The following is a 16833-nucleotide window of genomic DNA, read 5'->3' as shown; positions in this document are numbered from 1 at the left end:
GACACTCCTCTGTCCAGGTCTCTGAATAGATCTGTCCTATTTGAAAATATAAGGCAGGTTTCACACTGCTGGTGTACACATGGTTTTCGTGCAGTTAACCTTCGGTTTCCTAGAAACTTTCTATTAGGTCACGCGTTTTTGGTGCGTTTTTTGAAAGTTCATCAAAAGTCAAGCATGCTGCATCTTTGGTGCACTTTCAGAAAATGTCCCAAAAACACAGGACCTAATAGAAAGTCCATGGAGTCGCCAAACTGCAACAACAGTGTGAACCCAGTCTAGGCAGATGAGAATGGAAGGTTCCATTGCCTCAATCACACAACAATCTGAATAGTCAATAAAATGATAAATCACAATATTGGCTCTGATTATTTTATTACATTTTGTTTTACTGTAAAGTAGTGTTGTGTTATACCTTAAAATAGTATTCTATGTACAACCCCTGGCAAAAATTATGGAATCACCAGTCCCTGAGGGTGTTCCTTCAGTTGTTTATTGTTGTAGAAAAAAAAAAGCAGATCACAGACATGGCCAAAAACTAAAGGCATTTCAAATGGCAACTTTCTGGCTTTAAGAAACACTAAAAGAAATCAAGAAAAATAATTGTGGTGGCCAGTAACAGTTAGATTTATAGAACAAGCACAGGGAATAAATTATGGAATTACTCAATTCTAAGGAAAAAAATATGGAATCACCCTGTAAATTTTCATTACAAACACTAACACCTGCATCAGATTAAATCTGCTTGTTAGTATGTAGGTAAAGAGGGTAAATCATCACGCAGTGTTGCACAAGATGTTGGTTGTTCACAGTCGGCTGTGTCTAAAACATGGACCAAAAACAAACAACATGGGAAGGTGGTTAAAGGCAAGCATACTGGTAGACCAAGGAAGACATCAAAGCGTCAAGACAGAAAACTTAAAGCAATATACCTTGAAAACAGAAAATGTACAACAAAACAAATGAGGAACAAATGGGAAGAAACTGGAGTCAATATCTGTGACCGAACTGTAAGAAACCGCCTAAAGGAAATGGGATTTACATACAGAAAAGCTAAAAGAAAGCCATCTCTAACACCTAAAACACAAAAAACAAGGTTACAATGGGCTAGGGAAAGGCAATCGTAGACTGCGGATGATTGGATGAAAGTCATATTCAGTGATGAATCTCGAATCTGCATTGGGCAAGGTGATGATGCTGGAACTTTTGTTTGGTGCCGTTACAATGAGATTTAAGCAGACGACTGTCTGAATAAAACATGCAAATTTCCACAGTCAATTATGATATGGGGCTGCATGTCAGGTAAAGGCACTGGGGAGATGGCTGTCATTAAATCTTCAATAAATGCACAGGTTTACATTGAAATTTTGGACACTTTTCTTATCCCATCTATTGAAAGGATGTTTGGGGATGATGAAATCATTTATCAAGATAATGCATCTTGCCATAGAGCAAAAACTGTGAAAAAATTCCTTGAAGAAAGACACATAAGGTCAATGTCATGGCCTGCAAACAGTCCGGATCGCAATCCAATTGAAAATCTGTGGTGGAAGTTAAAGAAAATGGTCCATGACAAGGCTACAACCGGCAAAGATGATTTGGCAACAGCAATCAGAGAAGGCTGGAGCCAGATTGATGAAGAATACTGTTTATAACTCATTAAGTCAATGCCTCAGAGACTGCAAGCAGTTATAAAAGCCAGAGGTGGTGCAACAAAGTACTAGTGATGTGTTGGAGTGTTATTTTGTTTGTTTTTTTTTCATGATTCCATAATTTTTTCCTCAGAGTTGAGTGATTCCATAATTTATCCCCTGTGCTTGTTCTATAAATCTAACTGTTACTGGCCACCACAATTATTTTTCTTGATTTCTTTTAGCGTTTCTTAAAGCCAGAAAGTTGCCATTTGAAATGCCTTTAGTTTTTGGCCATGTCTGTGATCTGCTTTTTTTCTACAACAATAAACAACAGAAGGAACATCCTCAGGGACTGGTGATTCCATCATTTTTGCCAGGGGTTGTATTATCATTTAATATTTAGGCCCCTTTCAAATGTGGTGGACTCTGTTTTGTTCAGCAGGGGATCTGTCTGCTGATCCCCTGCTGATCAGAGCAGATGGATAGCCGTTCTATGTCTGCTCAGTTTCTGCAGAGCGGAAAGGGACAGAGCCCGCTCTGCTCTATGGGCGGCCAAGTATAAACGGACCTCGCTGTCTGTTTACAACCATCTGCTCCCTGATCCAATCCACCTAGCCAAAAGAAGGCCAGATTCCTTTCCATTTTTTTTTTTTTAGCAGACCAGATTGGATTAGAGGTAGGTTTGGTGTTAAACAGACACAAGTCTGTTTACACCCACTGGTCCATAGGGGTTAATGAACCATTCAATCAGGTCCGTATGAAAGACTGACAGATGGACCCGTTTGGAACACTCGTGTGAAAGGTGCCTTATGGTCATACAGAGGGGAGGAGGGAGGGGGAGAGGAGCTGAGTTGCACTTGGTCTCAGGAGCTAGCAGAGAGCCTGGAGCCGACATCAGTCACAAAGAGAAGGAAGGGGGACATATCCCGACAAGACTGTCGTCATGAGAATCCAGGAAAGGCTGTAGCCCCTCCCACAGATAATTGACTATTTTAACAGAGGGCAGGAAAGATTTTAGGCACTAAATTACGGATTAGGATTCAGCATAAAAAAAAAAAAAAAAAAAATGTAAAAAAAAGGGAAGGATGCCTATTGTTGAACTTTAATGTTCATTAAACATATTTTTAGTGTAGGTATTCGCTTTCACAAAGGTCAAAACTTTGGACAGATTTGTGTCTTGAATAGAATTTGTAAGTAAACCTGAAATATTGCATATCAAATATGTGTGTTCTCATGTTAGAGAGCAAGGATGAGCTCAGGCGTGTTCGCAAGTCCATATGCCCGTGCCTGCCAGGAAGATGACACTCCGCAGCGCTCATGCTACACGGATCGGGAAAAGTCTCACTACCTACCTGTGATTAGGGCTGTAGAGTGTCAGATTTCTGACGGGCGTGTGGACTTGCAAACACACCTGAGCTCATCCTTATTAGAGAGGCTCCTTTTCATGTTTTCCAAGCCAATTCTTTGTCCCTTTGTAAAAAGTGTTGTTTATAGAAGCCAAAAGCCCAAGCTAAAAACTTTTTATACGCATGTATAGGAGTCAGAGCATATGACAGCTTCCTCCAAGGTTTTAATCAATAAAGAATCGAAGGAATGTCTTCTGTGTTCTTTCTTGCCTTTGATAACCCACAGTGCTCTAAACATGTGTTAAAAGTTTATTTGCAAAACTAAGATTATATGTATATTTATAAGAAAAAAAAAAACATCAGTTTGCAATCATTTAAGCTTAAAATGGAAATGAACCCAAAAAGTGAAGATTTCCTATGCTAAAACGTAACATCTTAAGAACATTGTGCCCAAGAAATCCACTGAAAAATATACCTTTTGTTTTGTATTCCACCTGAAAAACAGCAGTGCACTTCCTGGTATGTGAGTGTACCTAGACACCCCTGTATCTACTGCCTCATAGTTGTATATCTGCAGTGTGATGTTTAATGCACAGCTACCTCTGACTGCCAGTGTCAGGACATTTGAAGTAAGATTTTGCAATGTCAATACTGTTCTCCTTGCTTGAGGCACTAACATGAGGAAGCAAAACTGCCTCTACTACTGACAGGAGTTTTAACCCTTCCATTGTAATCTTAAAAAAAGTTTTTAAGTGATCTAGGGGAAATTCACTCTCTATTCCTCATTAGGGGAAATCTAAAATATTGAGTTGTTGTCTTCAGGACAAGAAGTGAAGGGAAAATTCCTTAAAGTGGTAGTATACCCCCCTTTTTTACCTACAGGTAAGCCTATAAAAAGGCTCACCTGTAGGTAAAATGAATATCTCCTAAACCTACACGGTTTAGGAGACATTCACCCTGCATGCAGTCGCTGATGTCAGTGGCGACTCTCGCACGGGAGTGACGTCACCGTGGCTCCGGCCACTCACAGCACCAGAGCTGCGAACCTGGAAGAAGCGCAGAGGGGAAAATGTCAGCTCCCTCTACGTTGACTTTGATGCGATGCGGGGACCTCGTTCTAAGGTAAGTATTTCATAATGAGCTAGTATGTGGTGCATACTAGCTCATCATGGCCTTTTTTTTTTTTTTTTTCATTTGCGGATATATAACGGCCTTAAATGGGACACAGGTGGGAAAAAATTAATATGGGTCTTAAACCATTCCCTAATCTATCCGAAATAGAAAAAAGGTTTTGGCTTCAAATAACAAAATTAAAAAAGAAAATGGTTACCCTTTACAAAGAAGCACAACATAGTGGTTTAGTGGGCAGGTGCAGTGAGCAATTTAGCATAGCCTGTCAGAACAAAGGTCCCTGTTTAAATCAGTTTGTATGATCCACAAACCCACTACATACTTGTCTGTTTAAGACATTGATCTACACTCACATGTTATTATAAAGCTGTGATAAAAGTCTTGCCAAATCGATAAAGGAGTAAAAAAAAAAAAAAAAAAAAAAAAAAAAAACCCTCCCTACAGTGTTGCAGAAAGGGTAGAGTCATGTGATCTCTGCTTAGGAGGAGCAACAGAGTTCAGATGGAGTGAAACTCATCGGCAGACATTATGTGACCGATTGCCTAGGCTCTGCATTCTGGGGTAGTATTTTCCTCAGTAAAACTTTAATTACTCTTTAGTTATCCATCTCTATATGGCCACCGAAGAAATAGTGGTGAGAAAGAGTGGAGTGTGCTACAGCGAATATTTTACTTTTAGAAATGAGCTCACTGGTTGTCATGTTAATCCATTAGCTTCGGCACCTTCTAATTCAATAACTTTGAACAAGTCAGTGGATGAGACATTCGGCTTCATTCTGACTTTCATAATCTGCACGATTGTTCCAGGTCATGTCCTAAAGGCATGCATGGCCAGGCAAGTAGCATTTTTAGACTGTCAGCAATGGCTGTCCAAAATGTCTTATGTTGTTAGCTGTGTGAGCCTGCTGTCAGTTATTACTCTCTCCTCTGTCTACAAGTTTGCTTTAAAATTATCAGAACCAAAATCAAAACATCAAACATAATGGGTAATCTAGAGAAAGGTTTTTGTTAATACAGTAAATCTCAGGGTTACATGCCACACAACCTACCATGAAATCATCTTCTCCTTTCACCCTCAAAAACTAAAGAGAATACATGAATAAGAGAACAGTTGATAATCTATTACTGAGTTCTGCATTAATGAAATGAAGGGATACAAAATGAGAAAGGTTATCAACACAGGATTTCTACAAAGAATGTAGTACTTACCTCAACCTCATCGCTTTCATTGATGTCCTTATTGTACCCTGAAGGAGGTGGGAACCTTACATCATGGAATGGTATCTGTCTCTCTGGTTGCCAGCTGCAAGCACAAACCCATCACAATAATGCATTGTAAATTCATAACAATATCACAAACTTGTTCAAAACAGGTGACTTTTAAAATAAATGATGAATAGCACAAGGCTTAGCATTAGCAGATGAATACATAGCCATCATCATTTCAAAAGCAATTTGTCTTAGCTCATTGCTAAAGTCTGGAAGAAAAATCATTTAAAAATTATTAAAAATGCATTAAATTCAGTAGCCCTAACCAGCAATTCGTAAGTCACATGACTCTCCGATAACCTTTGATGTGGTAACCAAAGGCTTCTTATTTGGAAGTGTGCTGTGATAGAGTAATACTAAACAGAGAAGTGTTATTTGTCATAATTCATTCACATAAATCCTATCTATCATGCCATGATATTTCAGTTTTGTTTTTTTCTTTTAAATCCTTTAAAGAGGAGCTGCACCTTTAAAAAAAAATATTAAAAGCCAGCAGCTACAAATACTGCAGCTGCTGACTTTTAATAAATGGCCACTTACCTGTCCCAGGGTCCAGCGATGTCGGCAGCCGAAGCCGATCAACCGCTCGGCTCTCGGCTGCCCCGCCGCCATCCTCAGTCAGGGAATCGGGAAGTGAAGCGCTGCGGCTTCACTGCCCGGTTCCCTACTGCGCATGCGCGAGTCGCGCTGCGCCTCTGCACTGGTCCCTGTTGTGTGCTGGGAACTGTGTGTTTCCCAGCACACAACGGGGGTGGGGGGCGGTCTTCTGCCGATATTCTGCGGCTGTCTAAGCCCAGAAGTGGCTGCAGATACCTGTATAAGACAGGTATCTGCACCCCCTCCCCCCTGAAAGGTGCCAATTGTGACACCAGGGGGGGGGGGAGGAATCCGATGAGCGGAAGTTCCACTTTAGGGTGGAACTCCGCGTTAAGCATCTTATTCCTGCAGCACTCTTGTGTGGTCACATAATATTTCCATGTTTTTAGCATCTGCAGGGAAAGATCCTTAGGGGGGACTTGTACTGTGCCCTCCTAATACCATACTCTGACCCCCAACCCCCAGTACCTTGCCTCCCTGACCCCAGCCCTACATCCTACTGACCCCTGTACGCTTCCCTACATTCTACTGACCCCTGTACGCTTCCCAATATCCTACTGACCCCTGTACGCTTCCCTACATCCTACTGACCCCTGTACGCTTCCCTACATCCTACTGACCCCTGTACGCTTCCCTACATCCTACTGACCCCTGTACGCTTCCCTACATCCTACTGACCCCTGTACGCTTCCCTACATCCTACTGACCCCTGTACGCTTCCCTACATCCTACTGACCCCTGTACGCTTCCCTACATCCTACTGACCCCTGTACGCTTCCCTACATCCTACTGACCCCTGTACGCTTCCCTACATCCTACTGACCCCTGTACGCTTCCCTACATCCTACTGACCCCTGTACGCTTCCCTACATCCTACTGACCCCTGTACGCTTCCCTACATCCTACTGACCCCTGTACGCTTCCCTACATCCTACTGACCCCTGTACGCTTCCCTACATCCTACTGACCCCTGTACGCTTCCCTACATCCTACTGACCCCTGTACGCTTCCCTACATCCTACTGACCCCTGTACGCTTCCCTACATCCTACTGACCCCTGTACGCTTCCCTACATCCTACTGACCCCTGTACGCTTCCCTACATCCTACTGACCCCTGTACGCTTCCCTACATCCTACTGACCCCTGTATGCTTCCCTACATCCTACTGACCCCTGTACGCTTCCCTACATCCTACTGACCCCTGTACGCTTCCCTACATCCTACTGACCCCTGTACGCTTCCCTACATCCTACTGACCCCTGTACGCTTCCCTACCTATCACTGACTCCTGTATGCTGCCCTACCTACTACTGACCCCTGGACGCTGCCCTACATCCTACTAAGCCCTGGACGCTGCCCTACATCCTACTAAGCCCTGGACGCTGCCCTACATCCTACTAAGCCCTGGACACTGCCCTACATCCTACTAAGCCCTGGACACTGCCCTACATCCTACTTACACTGACCAGAAATTGGGGCAGTAGTCAAGAAAATCAGCCTGCAGTACCAGATGTTCTGCTTTCATGAAGAACTCCAGCATCAGACTTATGGAGTGACCAATTACTCCATAGACATGACAAACTTTGTGAATGAATGTGAATGGCAAGTTTCTCACTGAAGCTAACTTTTAAAGTGTCACTAAACCCACATCATAAAAACTATCAATAAATGCCGTATTACACAGTGTTCATACTCACTCAGTCACTGTGAGATTCGTTTTCTGTATTCTGAAAAAATCCTGGTTGATCCTGCTGCTCTCTATCCCCACCTTCTGTTCAGGTCCCCAATTCAGCTAGGGATTTTAAAGCTGTTGTGGCAACTCTGAACATGCTCAGTTTTCAGTGAGTTTCTATGCTGAGCATTTCCTCCCTATCACATCTGAGCAGCCCATGTGGCTATAGAGCAGCCTTTTTCAACCAGGGTGCCTTGGCAAACTGCCTAGAAACTCCTCAAAATTTGTATACAAGCCAGCAGGTGGATCAAGCCTGCCTATTAGTTACATAAAGCCACAGGTTTTCATTGTGCACCATTACAACCTTCTAGCCACCAGTGTTCTAACAACCAATGAAATCATCGGTTGAGAAGGAGGACATTGGGCACCTGCACAGAACCCTTGTTTGCTCCTCCCCTGCCCCTCTCCATCAGCACTGGGGTCACATTAGCTGAGTGAGGAAGAAGAGGAACATTGGAACACTAGTCAGTACCAGTGTGCAAAGATGTTTGCTTTGGAAGAATAAATCACTGCTAATGTTGGGTGTCCTACACATATGGGTGTTGTTGCATTGTGTAAAACTATAAATTTAGTTTTTTACATTTTAGAATGGGGTGCCTCGAGATGTGCGGAATTGTAAAGGGTGCCTTGACTGAATAATGATTGAGAAACACTGCTATAGAGTCACACATGTGAGCGTATACACAGTGGTAAATGACAGCCCACTTTCCTCCTCCATGTCCACTAACCAGCTAAACACAATGGGGGCAGGGTATTACATGTAGAATAAAGGAGGATTCACCTCATTCTTATTCTAAGACACAGGTTAGAGGGGTCTGTGACTGGCAAAAATCTGCTCACACCGTGTTATTTCTACAAAATAAAGCTTTTTTTTTTATTTTGAACATGTGACGAGAAGCTCCTCCTTCTTAGGTTTCCCTTCCGACAGGCTGGAAAAGATCTGGGTCATGTGACAGCTGTATATCGACTAGAAATTAACATAAATATAGTGTCATCAGCCACATACTGAAATAGAAGGGACAATGTAAATTAAACAGCGTGTGTTTAGTATCACTTTACGGTAAGCTAAAAGTTTTTATTTTTTACAGTGACATTCGTTTTAGCAGATTTTTAGATTTTTCTAGGTTTTCTTCAATTTTTTATTGGAGGGGGGGGGGGGGGGGGGGCCTATGTTATCCAGGTGGATCTCTATCTCCCAAAAGGTTGCCTACCTCTGGTCTAGATTTTATGACCATTTAAGAGTGAAATGAAATTTTAGCTTAAAGAAAAAAAAAAATAAAAAAATAATATCTATTCAAAAAAGTACCTTCTATTAATTTCAATCACTACCCTTTCTTTCCCCTCCTGTTAGAGGGTGGTTACATTCATTCTCCATGGTCCAACAGTATGTAGGGACATAACCACCCTCTCTTGCTTGCTCCCGAGACAGACTAAGGCCCCTTTCACACTGGGGCAGTTTGCAGGCGTTATTGCGCTAAAAATACCGCCTGCAAACCGCCCCTAAACAGCCTCCGCTGTTTGTTTAGTGTGAAAGCCCGAGGGCTTTCACACTGAAGCGGTGCGCTGGCAGGACGGTAAAAAAAGTCCTGCGAGCCGTATCTTTGGAGCGGTGAAGGAACGGTGTGTTCACCGCTCCTAAACCGCTCCTGCCCATTGAAATCAATGGGACAGCGCGGCTATACCGCGGCAATATCGCGGCTATAGCCGCGCTGTACGAGCGGTTTTAACCCTTTTTCGGCCGCCAGCGGGGGTTAAAACCGCACCGCTAGCGGCCGAATACAGCCTCAAAAACTACAGTAAAACAGCGCTAAAAATAGCGCTGTTTTACCGCCGACGCCCCCACCGCCCCAGTGTGAAAGGGGCCTAAGGGATTTGTAGTGTGCATAGAATGGTGCACATGACTGCAACTCACAGTGGAAATTACATGGATGCAGAAAACTAGAGTCAGAAACAATTTCATGAAAAATAGATTACATGGCAATAGAGAAGTTTAGGATTACGAAAAAAAAAAAAAAATCATTTATACCCACCAAGGTTGATCCGGTGCTGCATCTGTCCCCCGCCGCTTCTAAATGGAGAACTGAGTAATCAAAGGCCGATGATCACTCAGTTCTCAGTCTTCAGTGAGCAAAGAGCATCACCGGCTGGGCTGGGGAGGGACTGGAGTGGCTAGCTCAAGGTCTCAGAAGCTCGTTAAAAGGCTGAGCCAGCTGCCAGCCCAAGCATCTGGGTGGATCCTGACATTAAAGTCGGCATCTCTCCTAGAGTCTGGACCGCCAAGCTTCAGAAATGTAACTCAGGTAGTGGCAACTTCCGAAGAGTGTGGATTATTTCTGTGAAAAAATTCACAAAGGCCTATTGGGTCTGGACTGCCCTCTGACCCTGGGCTTCCATGCCGCAGTCCTCTGAAGAGGAGTTTCCCCCCTGGAATCCCATAACCCTCAGGGGAAATGACACTAGGGGCAAGTCTAGAGTCTTACTGTTCTGCTCCAGCTATGCTCCCACCACTCTGCCGTTTTTAGAAGAAAAAAACTAAAACATATGGCCGGATGAAAACAATAGGACTGAAAAGCGGTCTCCATCAGCTGGAAGGACACTAAAACACCACAGTGCACTGGTTAGCTTAGGTAGACCACCAAGCCGCTAGTGTCTTACCTAAAAAAGGTGTGCGTCCCATGCATTGACTGTGAGGGTGAACCTTCCTGACACTAAAGAGCCTGCCCTGTGCCTCGTGTGACATTCTGTTTCCACTACAGTATAGCTTGCACTCTGTGCATGTGCACTGCATTGTAGTCTGCACTCTGTGTAGTTTACACACTGTATCGACTGGCTATTGCTACCAAAACCATAGCCCCCAGTCACAGGCCCTGCCCCTCTGACACCATTTTTTCGGACACTTTCGCTCATGTACAGGCCCGTACATTTACTGCTCTGTGAGCCCCAGAAAACCACGCTGTGCAAGCTGCTCTAACATACCGAGTAGGTGGGAAAAACATGCTACCTAGTCCATGAGACACAGCTTTATGACAGGTGGAAAAAACAAGAATGCTCACAGGATTATAGAGCGGGCAGAAATACGTATGCCCACTCAGTACTACACCAACTCTTCCACATTAAAAGTAGTAGAAAAAGCACCAGTGGCATTACCTATACAGGGGAATCTTTTCTCATTTACATTACTGCCATCTAGTGGCCACAGAGGAAAAGACACTCTAATAAAGGCAGCAAGGCATACACACACTAGAAAGCATCCCGGGCACTCACCAATCCTCTCCGCAGGATCCCACTGACAAAAAGGTTACGGATCCAACCTTTACCCATCATAGACACTGTCATGCAAGACCTTCAGGGACTCAGTCCCCATGTACTGGGGGCCAGTGCCTGTATAACACCCTGCCTAAAATACCTTTTCAGGATCTGCAGCGCAGGGTATTGCACATGCCAAAAGGTCACATTACATGCAAAAATCCCACATTTCAACTAAAGTGGGGCCCAGTCACCATTCTTCTAAATGTCATGCTATAGGAATAGTTCTGGTAATACCAATCTCCTGATCCATACTGGAACCGTTGAGACTGTGATAAATTCGCACTGAGAGATGCGCAGCGGTGACCATCACCTTCACACACTGGTGAAAAAACTGAGGTACTTCCTATATGAGAGGGGTTATATAGGGGAGGACTTCCCGTCTTTTTGGGGGTTTTTTTGCCAGTGTCCAGTCATATGTAGGTGGCGCATAACCCCTATGAGTAATGAATAATATGGTGACTGTGTCCCACAATGTACAATACAGGAAGATACAATTTTCCATTACCGAGTGTAGAGCCAGCCATACACTGCTCAAATTTTGCCCAGCTCCAGTGAATTTGTAAAAATTTGAGTTATGGGCCCTGCCGACACCACCTGGGTACACAAATTTCATTTTAGAAAAAAAGACAATCAGCTGCAGTCACTGTTCAGGTATTCTGAAGAAAGGCTTTCTGAGAGACTATATTAAAAACCTGACAGGAGAGCTCAATTTGTAAAAAAAAAAAAAAAAAAAACAACACGGAAGGGGGAGAAAACCAGTAGACAGGGTAGGGATGGTGGACATGAAAGCAATCTATAGTTAGGGAAGAATGCAAGGACTATCCATTGACAATAGCTTCTAGGGCCAAAACAATTGGCTGTGGATGGGTCCAATCCCCTGACCAGCTGTAAAAAGAAAATCGGGTCCACCGTTATCTAATGTCTAGGTGTGCATTATCTTTTATTAGTAAGACTTCCTCACAACAACCAGTAATAATGGCCAACTGAATCAATTCAGCGGACACTTCCATGTCAGAGCATTGCTCATACTGAATATTTAAAGAAAATTCTCCAAGAAGCCCATTGAATGAATATTCAACAACTCCTGATCTAGTGTGTCACCAGAACCTCCAAATATGATTCTGTGACCTACCTGTACATTGGTACAAAATATAAAACCTTGGTAATCATCCTAAAGTGGACCAACACTCACCCCCTTCCTTCCTCCCTCCTTTAACAAATTTGGTGTTTTTTTTCTTCCTTTTTCAACAGGTACCCGCTCCCACTTTGCAATTCTCACATAGGCAAAATTTAGATCGGCTTGGCCTTGGCCAGTATTTGTATTTGCTGAGTTTGTGATTTCAAAAATACAATTCAGAGACTATCTACTGCGCATAAGCCATGCAGTATCCTCAGGTAGCGGATTGTCTTTTCCCGTTTATTAAAGCCAGCCCCCCGATGATGTAAATGTGCAGTGTCACATCATCAGGGAGCCAGCTTAAAAACCAGAATAGAAAGCTGACTCCCAGATGACATCAGAGAGGAAGATAAGGAAGTAACTCACTTCATTCTAAAAGAAATCACTGAAAAACTCTCAGTATGTCTTGCTTTAATTACCAATAAACCAGGTACTTACTTATTCTCGAAAGTAACCGTAATGGAATCCTCATGTACATCTTTCACAAAGGCCTGCAAGAGAAAGAAAACTTAATGAAGCAAAACATTAACTGATTGGTTTGCAGCATTTAGAAATATTAGTTTAACACTACTCCTATATCTAAAAAAAAAATGCTAAAAACGTGAGGCAATACAAAATATAAATTTTTACACTTACATATGTACGGTTCTTCTCTCTCTGTCTGCTATCTTCTCGCTCTTCTCCGCTGTGTTCTCCTTATGATGTTGACTCGATGCTCTCTCTCGCTCTAATGCCGGGTACGCAGTGTGCCACTACTTATATTGGCATGGGGCGGGGTCACCGGGTGATGTCACCCAGAGGCCCCACCCCTTATGATGTCACCACCCAGGGCATGATGGGGTGGTAACGTCATAAGGGGCGGGCCTCCGGTGACCCCCGCCCCATGCCAATATAAGTAGTGGCACACCATGCACCCAGCATTAGAGCAGGAGAGAGCGCCGAGTCAATATAGGAAGAACAGAGGGAGAACACAACAGAGCTGAGAGAGAGAAGAGCTGGAGAGGGCTAGAAGACAACAGCGGAGAAGACCCGGAGAGGGGAGAAGAACCAGCAGAAGACGTCAGTGGAGGAGGCAGAATAGTCGGAGAGGGGAGAAGAAATCTGAAGAGATGACGGAGCTGCCTTAATAAATTACCTTAAAAACCTGTGTTATGTGTTTTATTTTTAACATTTTTTTTTAGGTGAATGGGTAGGGGTACAATGTAACCCATACTCACTCACATAGGGTGGGGGGCCGGGATCTGGGGGCCCCATTGGTAAAGGGGGCTTCCAGATTCCGATAAGCCCCCCGCCCGCAGACCCCGACAACCAACGGCCAGGGAAGAGGCCCTTGTCCTCATCAACATAGGGAAAAGGTGCTTTGGGGTGAGGGGTGCAGGGCCCCCCCTGCCCCAAAGCACCCCCCCCATGTTGAGGGCATGCAGCCTGGTACAGTTCGGGGGGGCGCTCGCTCATCCCCACCCCCTTTCCTGACCTGCCAGGCTGTGTGCTTGGTTAAGGGTCTAGTATGGATTTTGGGGGGAGCCCCACGCCATTTTTTTTGGCATGGGGGTTCCCCTTAAAATCCATACCAGACCAAAAGGGACTGGTATGCTCTTGGAGGGGGAACCCATGCCATTTTTTTTTTTTTTTTACATTAGGGGGAACGCACAAAGATCCATAGCAGATACAGTGCCTGGTATTGTCGGGGATCAAAGTCGGATCCCTGTTTATTGAAGTCAGGCGCATGGCGGACTTCAAGTCGCAGGGAAAAGTCGGATCCAAAGCGGTACTACTGTCGTGTCGTACCAGTGTGAACCCGGCCTAAAGCCTCGTACACACAATGCGATTGTTGGCAGGAAATTGTCTGTTGAAAGACTGTTGTCCTATAATCTGACCGTTAGTACGCTCCTTTTGACAATTGTTGGCTTTCAGCCAACAAATGTTGGATGGCAGGCTAGTAAATTTTCGGCGGACAACGGTCTGTTGTCAGATTTTGGTATGGTAAGTACACAAATCCGGAATCAATGATCAAACACTAAATTGGCAGAAGGGGCCCAAAGGGTGGCGCTCAAGAGCTGAAATTCCTCGTAGTACTTCACTACGTTCGTGTTTGTTGCACGACAATTTGTACCGCTAGTATGCAAGACAAGATCCTGGCACACCCCCTTAAGACAAAAATCAGACACTCGGTTGGCCAACAATCGCATCGTGTGTACGAGGCTTTAGGCTTCTTGTCTCTGAGCTGTGCCGTGTGTGAATTCAGATCCCCTCCCCCTGCTTTCTGCTGCTGAGAGATACTGCCAGATTTTGTGTCAGGTACAATTTATGTACGTTCATCTCTGTTTCACCTGATGATAGTCACTTCACTGGGCATATGTAAGGGTTTAAAGGATAAGTTCACCTTTAAAAAAAAAATAAAAAAAATAAATGCACATCTTTTTGCAGGGGAAAAAAAAAAAAAAAAAAGTTCATTTTTTTTATTGGAAAACAGTAAAGCAAAGCATTGCGCTCACAATCAGCAGATCGTGGGTGCAATGCAGTGCTCTTGCAGTCTTGGTGTGCTTGTACCTCATACGAGCAATCAGTTACACACTGACAGGAACTTTCCATGAACTAACACGACACTCAACAGCGCCGTGGTAGTTCATTGAGAACTACAACCCGACAGCTGCAAAGGCAGTCGGTAGTTGTAGTTTCCCATTCACAGAAGAGTGTTAATGAGTGACTCGATTTGGGTGGTCGGAGCCCCGCATGGCCACACCTTTTTTTTGAATTGTGGCAGCAGACACGGGGAAGAGATCCCTGTTCTGCTGTCACAGCAGGGATCGGGGGGTGTGGGGGTAGCTGCAGCACTAACAGGTTACAACCTGAATATGTGTGCAACACGTTAGAAGAGTTGAATGTTTCCTTTAAAGCAGAAATAAACCCTCCTATTCTTTACAGTCAAGGAAGCTGCCATGTTAGCCACTGTTTGATCTGTACTTGCCATGGTGCTGCACATGTGATCAGTTAGTGAACAGTTACGACACCAACCATTTAATGGTTTGACAGAGCAATCAAATGAGATACTCATCATTCATTGCATGCTTTGAATACAATTGTTTCGGGAAAAAATTAAATCAATGGGTTTAGTTCTGCTTTAAATGAACCTTACTCAATTCATTTTTGCCACCTCTCAGTCCCACGCCGGCATATAGATTACATTATCAAGCGGCCCGCCAGTTCTTCCTGGTTTAGCTGGCGTGACTCCTGATGATGTGGCGGTAGGCCCGCCCCCTTCCTCCTTTATGTGACATGCATATCCCAAGAGGCAAAGGGAAGACAGTGTGTGTGCGGGAGGGAATCACTGCACAAGTCCCGGTGGATACAGTTGGCAGAACCTGAACCATTAGATCAAAAAGACCCAAATCAGTGAACCAAATCAGAGAATGGAGCAGAAGATTTTCTGTTTAATAAAAAAGGTAACAACAGGCATCAAAAGCACTTTTGCTTTAAAGCTTAACTGTGAATTTGACCAAAAGGTTTGTTGCAACTCATTGCATTTTAAGATGCTGTATCTAGTGAAAATCTGGAAGTTACTTTCAAGGGATCACAACTCCCCGGGAATTGTGAAATCAATCGGTAACACTAGATGCTGCCTACTATCAGTAGTGTGGATTCAATCATAGATCGATGTGGACTGTGTTTGATCCCCTGGTGACTACAATTTTAAAACGTAAGGCCCCATTCAAGCCATGGCGTTCTGGACCGCGGGTGGAATCGCCGCGAAACGCTGAATACACTTGTGATTTTGCTGCCTGACAGATTACGGGAAAATCATGCAAACAGAATCTCGAGATGCCTGTTGCCCAAAAGAAGTTCCGCCACTTCTTTCGGGTGACAGGCGTCCCACTATTCTGTTTGCATGCTTTTACCACGGTTCACCAGGCGACAATCGCGCCACAATTTGGGTGCCATTGAAAGGAGCGGGGATCGCAAGCGCTTCTTGCGGCGATTCGGAATGTCAAGGTGTGAATGGAGCCTAAGGCATTTCTCTTATAAGGCTGGATTCACACCTATGCGAATTGGATGAGGGATTCTCCGCATGCAATTCGCATAGCAGGAGAATGTGACCGGCTCTCTATGGAGCCGATTCACATATCTCCGGGGCGGCTGCAGAGCGCACTGCACAGAAATGCTGTGTGTGTCTTTCGCTCAGTTTGAAGCCGAATTCAGGCAAAGATTCTGCCCTGATTTGTCCCTGACATGGAGAACAGGGATGCACAGCATTGCTGTGCGATTCGTGGCCGGTTTAGGTGTGAACAGAGCCTAAAACTAACAAATGTGTTACCTTTAGGCAGTTGAATTATTTGATTACCTCAATTCTTGATTACAGAAAATCCATTGTGTATCCCAACAGCACAGTTTTGTTTTGTAATATATGTGGCAGTTTGGTAGAAATAAAACTTGTGTTGAGGACATCCTGCCACTGGAGTTACTCCAAGACAAAAAGACACAAACATTTTATTCAACTGTTGTGTTGGTTTTGAGTGCTGTCAACGTTTACATTTTTATATTGAAACAGACAATGTCATTAAGACCCCTTTCACGCTGAGGTGCTTTTCAGGCGCTTTTGGGCGAAAAATAGCACCCGAAAAACGCCTCCCCTGCAGTCCCAGT

General features: G+C 44.1%; 1 protein-coding gene across 4 annotated transcripts in view; it reads right to left on the bottom strand.

Moving 5' to 3' along the window:
• The window catches only part of FMR1 (fragile X messenger ribonucleoprotein 1), a 102993-nt gene that overhangs the window by 77125 nt on the left and 9035 nt on the right, over nt 1-16833 (bottom strand). For 3 of the 4 annotated variants that reach the window (XM_073599266.1, XM_073599262.1, XM_073599264.1), the window contains exons 2-4: nt 12631-12683; nt 5317-5410; nt 5157-5189 (exon numbers count right to left, since the gene is read on the bottom strand). In XM_073599266.1, the coding sequence (XP_073455367.1) occupies nt 5157-5159 (3 nt within the window). In that variant the 5' untranslated portion in view covers nt 5160-5189; nt 5317-5410; nt 12631-12683. The remainder of the gene's footprint in view (nt 1-5156; nt 5190-5316; nt 5411-12630; nt 12684-16833) is intronic. The other variant, XM_073599263.1, reaches the window with a different exon arrangement.

This window comes from Aquarana catesbeiana, linkage group LG09, assembly GCF_042186555.1.
Source record: "Aquarana catesbeiana isolate 2022-GZ linkage group LG09, ASM4218655v1, whole genome shotgun sequence".
Taxonomy (NCBI): domain Eukaryota; kingdom Metazoa; phylum Chordata; class Amphibia; order Anura; family Ranidae; genus Aquarana; species Aquarana catesbeiana.
Note: the sequence above shows the minus strand (reverse complement) of the source record. Positions and strands in the feature narration are given on the sequence as shown.